Source organism: Tupaia chinensis, unplaced genomic scaffold (assembly GCF_000334495.1).
Source record: "Tupaia chinensis unplaced genomic scaffold, TupChi_1.0 Scaffold000067_1, whole genome shotgun sequence".
Lineage (NCBI taxonomy): Eukaryota > Metazoa > Chordata > Mammalia > Scandentia > Tupaiidae > Tupaia > Tupaia belangeri.
This window is the reverse complement of record NW_006159526.1, coordinates 4472589-4477936: the sequence shown is the minus strand read 5'-3', so window position 1 is coordinate 4477936 and position 5348 is coordinate 4472589. Positions and strand designations below refer to the sequence as shown.

Genomic DNA, 5348 nt, shown 5'->3' with positions numbered 1-5348 from the left:
CGGCAGGCAAAGATGGCAAAGAGCGCTTGGGCGGCTCGGTGCTGGAGCAGATCCCCTTCCTGCAGAACTGCGAGGATGAGGACAGCGATGAGGATGACGAGCTGGACAGTGTGCAGCATAAGAAGCAGCGCGTGAAGGTGAGCTCCTGCCTCCACTCCCTCCCGTCGCCAGCTGCGGGGCCAGAGTCCCAGCCCTCCTGCAGCCCGGCTCCTGCTCCTGCGTCTACACCTGCAGAGTGCTGAGGTCTTGGCTGTCGGTGCCTGCACCCCTGCTTTCCCTTCTCCCCTGCACCCCGGAACCCTTCCCCTCCCTTCTCCGCTGTTTTGAGAGGCCTTTCTTTTCTTTCTTTCTTTTTTTTTAAAGAGATTTTTGCTATAGGTCATGTGCGTTCACTGAAGATGCAGAGAAGGACAGAGAGACAGAAAGCAAGAAATCACCCCTTGAAGGGCTGGTCATGCTGCAGTCCCTTCTTTTCTATTTTCCTCTTGGGATTTTGGGCACGCATGCACACGTGCTCAGAGTGAGTTTCAAGCCTCCGGGTCCAGGACTTGAACTATGGTCAACCATGTGGGAATCCAGCGACATAACCATTACGCCATCTGCTGGTCCCCTCAAAGGCCTTTCTTGAAGCCTGCAGGCTGGGTCAGAGCCTTAGGCCTAGGCTCATGGTACTCTCCCTCAGCCTAGCCTTCTTATCTGCAGGTCCTTCTACCTGGAACCCCTTTCCTTTTCTCCTTCAGACTTAGCCCAGACATCCCTTCCAGGAAGCCTTCTCTGCTTCACCCTATTCCTGACTCCTACATGGTCAGGAGCCTCTGGTGGGCTCCCCCTTCCCAACCCTGGGCACTCTGTTACTCCTGTGTAGGGTTGGGTCTGTGCACCTCCTGTGCCATCCAGTCTCCCCAGTGTGGCTCAGCACAAGGTCCTGCCCAGACAAGGCTCTCGGTGGAGGGTCTGGGAAGCGTGACATGCACCGAGCACAGACTGGGAAGGGGGTAGGACGGCTGGGCATCTCGAGCCTAGGGTCTCCAACGTTAGCTCCTGGGCTCCTGCCCACCTTTGGGATATTTAGTCTTTCTCACTTTCAAGCTTTACTTTATGTTACCTGCTCTGGGAAACCACCCTCCCCACCCTCCACTCTACCCTTTGGAAGTTTTCACTGACTTCTGTACTCCCATAGGCCTTTGCATCTGTCTGTCACATGTCCCTCCTGCTCTGGGGGCTGGCTCACTGCATCGGGGCTCTGCCTCGATGTTTCCACACCTCACTATCCGTGAGGCTCAGCTCTGAGCCCAGCTGTGACCCAGAAAGCCTGCTGTGACCCCATGTTGGCACTGCCCTGGCTGTGTGACTTGGGGCATGTGTTTGTCTCAGCCTCAGTTTCCTATCTCCTGGGGGCTCTGTCAGACTGACTGGGTGCAGGGCTCTTGGCTACACGGCAGCTGCCCTGCTGCGTGCTAGGAGGTGGCAGTTGCACATGGTAGGGACACAGCTCTCCTGAGGTCTGGGCTGTCGACCCCTGCTCCTGTGCTTCCCCCTCCTCTCCTGCACCCTGGAGTCCTTCCCCTCCCTTCTGAGCTGTTCCCCAGAGGTTTCTCTTTCCTTTTCTTTTTTAGAGATTTTTGCTATAGGGCGCATGAGCTTACTGGAGAGACAGAGAGCCAGAGAGACAGAAAGCGAGAAATCATCCCTTGAGGGGATGGTCACACCGCAATCCCTCCTCCTCCATTCTCCTCTTGGGATTTTTGGGCACGCATGCACATGCCCAGTGTGAGTTTTAAGCTGCTGGGTCCAGGACTTGAACCGTGGTCAACTAGGTGAGAGTCCAACGATGTAACTGTTATACCATCTGCTGGTCCCTTCTGTGAGCTTTTAGAAGACTCTTCGTGTAGCCCCTTTCCCCACAAGCAAACTGTCGTACTGTCCCCCTTTTCTCCAGGAGAGCTGCAGGGCTCGGGTAGGGGCAGGAATAGCCTCCACAGAAGCCTAGGATGAGTGCGAGGGGCCTAGGAGGTGCCCCCAGCACTAAAGGAGGCTCAGCCCTGGGGACTGGCAGTTGACGTCCTGAATGTGGCCAGCAGAGGGCGCACGGCGGCCAGCACGCTTCCCAGGCCTGAGCAGGCTGAGGCAGCCCCAGCTCCCTGGCTCCCTGGCTCCCCGACTCTCTGACTCCCCAGCTCCCCGACTTCTGGGCTCCCTGGGCCTTTTGGTTCCACAACCCACCCTCCCCGCTTGGCCTCTGGACCAGAGCCCCAACCCAGCTGGCTTCCTCCATGCCTCAGCTCCCGTCCAAGGCTCTGGTGCCCGAAATGGAGGACGAGGATGAAGAGGACGACTCGGAGGACGCCATCAACGAGTTCGACTTCCTGGGCTCAGGAGAGGACGGGGAGGGGTCCCCAGACCCTCGGCGTTGTACTGCGGACGGGAATCCCCATGAGCTGGGTGAGCCGAGGGATTTTGGACCGTGGCCTTCCTAGCAAGGATCCTGCCCTTTCCACACGCAGCGCCTGCAGCTGCTTCCTGCCAGGGTCTCTTCGCCAGCGGATACACTTCCTGAGAGGAGGGCGGGAGGCCGAGCCACTGTGGTTAGGCACCCCCCTTCCCCGGAAAACCCCCGCTGGACGCAGACAGTCCTGGTTCTTCCTGAAGCCAGGCCTGTAACCCTTTACCGGAGCGTCCAGTCTGGCCAACCTCCAGGAGGGGACAGGATGAGGACCTGGTGTTGGGGACAGGCCAGTGGGCAGGACTCCTCCTTATCCTGTGACTGCCATCCAGGAGGGTGTATGGAAGGCCCAGGCCAGAACAGTGACTTGCCACCGTCCCATGGAGGGTTCGAGTCAACCTCTCTCTCTGCCTATCCCTCTGGGCCAGTCTCGCAGCCCCCACGGGGGTGGGACATCACCAGCTAGAGGCAGAGCTGAGCAGCTCCTGCCCTGTCCTCGCCCCTGCAGAAAGCCGCCGGGTCAAACTCCAGGGAATTCTGGCTGACCTTCGGGATGTAGACGGGCTGCCCCCCAAAGTGACCGGCCCACCGCCAGGCACACCCCAGCCCCGGCCACACGAAGGTAAGAGCTCGCTGCCCCTTGCCCCAGTCCTGCGGGGCCCACAGCAGAGGGAGGCTGCAGAGCTAAGCCCAGGGCTTCTGTGTCCTCAGGGTCGAGGCCCAGCCTCCAGTCTGCAGCCTCCCTGTCCCAAAAGTTCGTCTGTCTGTCTGTCTCCCTCTCTTTTTGTCTGTCCTACCCTGTCTGTCTGTCTCTGTCTCTTCCTTTCCAGCTGTGATTCTTGATCTCGTCCTGTCCCTGTCTCTCTTGCTCGCTCCTTATCTCTCTCTGCCTCTCTCTGTCTTTCTCTCTCTCCCTGGCCCTCTCCGCCCCCCCTCCCCTCCCCCTACCAGGTTCCTTTGGCTTCTCCTCAGACGTTTTCATCATGGACACTATCGGGGGCGGGGAGGTGAGCCTGGGGGACTTGGCAGATCTCACCGTCACCAACGACAACGACCTCAGCTGTGATGTAAGTCTTGGGGTGCACAGGGTCCCCCTCGGGCAGTGCGCCCATGCCAGCTCTAGCCCAGCTCTTGCTGCCGGGGCCCGCTTGGTCCCTCCTGCCTGAGGACTGTGGGGCTGTGGACAGCCTGAGGAGCTGACTACTCCTGCTCACCCCGTTTTGCAGAGGGTTGCTGATGAGGGCAGGTGTGGGGACTTGGCTGCTGCCACCGAGCAGCAAGGCCTGGCAGGCTCTGGGACCCTTGTCCCCATGGTGCCAGCTCCATTCAGTGCTCTCTTCTGCCCTTGAGGATGCTGGTGAGGAGAGATGGCTTCAAGTCAAAGACCAAGAAAAATCGAGCGAGCCGAGTGTGGCGGCAGTCGGGCTGGGCTGCAGTTCCCACGTAGATGGGGCCTAGCCAGAGATCCAGCACTGGCCTCTTAGCCCTGGCACGGGTGGGCACACGTGCTTTTCCATGCAGAGCAGGGCCTCCAGTGGCTAGAGATGCTGGCAAGGTTGGGGGCACTGGGTGGAATGCAGGAGGCCAGCAGGGAGTCCTTGCAGGGGAGTGTGCTCAGACTCTGCTCCCGCCAGATGGCGCCATGTTCCAGGCTCTGCTGGGCGAGGAGGCAGGGGAACCACGTGACAGCTGAGGTGGCCCCTGGGGTGGGCTGAGCTGTTGCTGTGAGCCCCTTCTTGGACAGGGCACTGCTGTGAACCTTGTCTTGGGCAGGGCACTGAGGCCGTCTGCTCACCAGCTTCCCCAAGCCTGGCCATCCCCAGCCTCACTCAGTGAGCAGCACTGCTGGCCAGCAGGGCATGGGCCGTGGCTCTGGGATTCACCACGAGGCCTGCGGTTGTGCCCCCAGCCTTCCCCCTGTGTGCTTGGCTGCCTCTCCAGAAGGGCGTCAGCATGTGCTCATCTGTCCCCAAGACTTTGTGATGCTTAACCTGCCCCTGCAGCAATTCTAACCCTAGCCTCCCGTGGGGTGGCCAGAGCAAGCCCTTCCCCTCTCCGACTGCTCCCATGGCTCCCTGTTTCTCGTAGGCTTTTGCTTAGGGAGAGGTGCAGAGTCCTGAATTGGCTTGCCATCTGGCTCCAGTATCATCTGCACCCCTCCTTGCTCTCTGTACCCCAGCTCTGTGGGCCTCTGGTTTCTGGGCTCACCCCCGCTGCCTCCTGCCACAGGGCCTCTGCCCACACATTTGCTCCCAGTGCTCTCCCCTCACCTAGTTAAGTTGGGCTCACCTGTTACGTCCTCAGGAGAGCCTTATGGACCCCCCAGAACTCAGGCTGCCTGCTCCCTCCTCTGGGGCAGTTTTCATTCATAGCCTCGCTTGGGGTTTGTACTCCTGTGCACTTGTGGGGTGATCTGACTGTCTCCCTGAGCCCCCTCTGATCTGGGCTCAGGCTCCCCAGAACCTAGCACATGGCAGGCGCTTGCTGAGTGAGTAGAGACTGCCTGGCAAGGAGGAAGGGGAGACTTGTGGCCTGGCCAGAGCCCAGTCTGCAGTGGAGTGGGGAGGTCTGGGCAGGGAAGGGAGGGGTCTCTGCATCTGCATGCCTGGCAGGAAGTCGCTGAGACACTGAAGCAGCCGCCCCCTTCCCAGCTGTCTGACAGCAAAGATGCCTTTAAGAAGACGTGGAACCCCAAGTTCACCCTCCGCTCACACTACGACGGCATCCGCTCCCTGGCTTTCCACCACAGCCAGTCGGCTTTGCTCACTGCCTCCGAGGACGGCACGCTGAAGCTCTGGAACCTGCAGAAGGCTGTCACGGCCAAGAAGTGAGGGAAGAGCCCTGAGCGGGGTGGGCGTCTGGGAGCCCGGGCGCTGGTGACATGTGGCTCTTCTCCCTGCAGGAA

The 5348-nt window shown here is 60.1% G+C and overlaps 1 protein-coding gene across 1 annotated transcript in view; it reads left to right on the top strand.

The window, feature by feature from the left end:
• The window catches only part of STRN4 (striatin 4), a gene marked incomplete at its 5' end in the record, with an annotated part of 18748 nt that overhangs the window by 9398 nt on the left and 4002 nt on the right, over nt 1–5348 (top strand). The window contains 5 exon segments of the mRNA XM_027767049.1: nt 13–137; nt 2283–2442; nt 2952–3065; nt 3395–3510; nt 5095–5270. Of these exon segments, the coding sequence (XP_027622850.1) occupies nt 13–137; nt 2283–2442; nt 2952–3065; nt 3395–3510; nt 5095–5270 (691 nt within the window).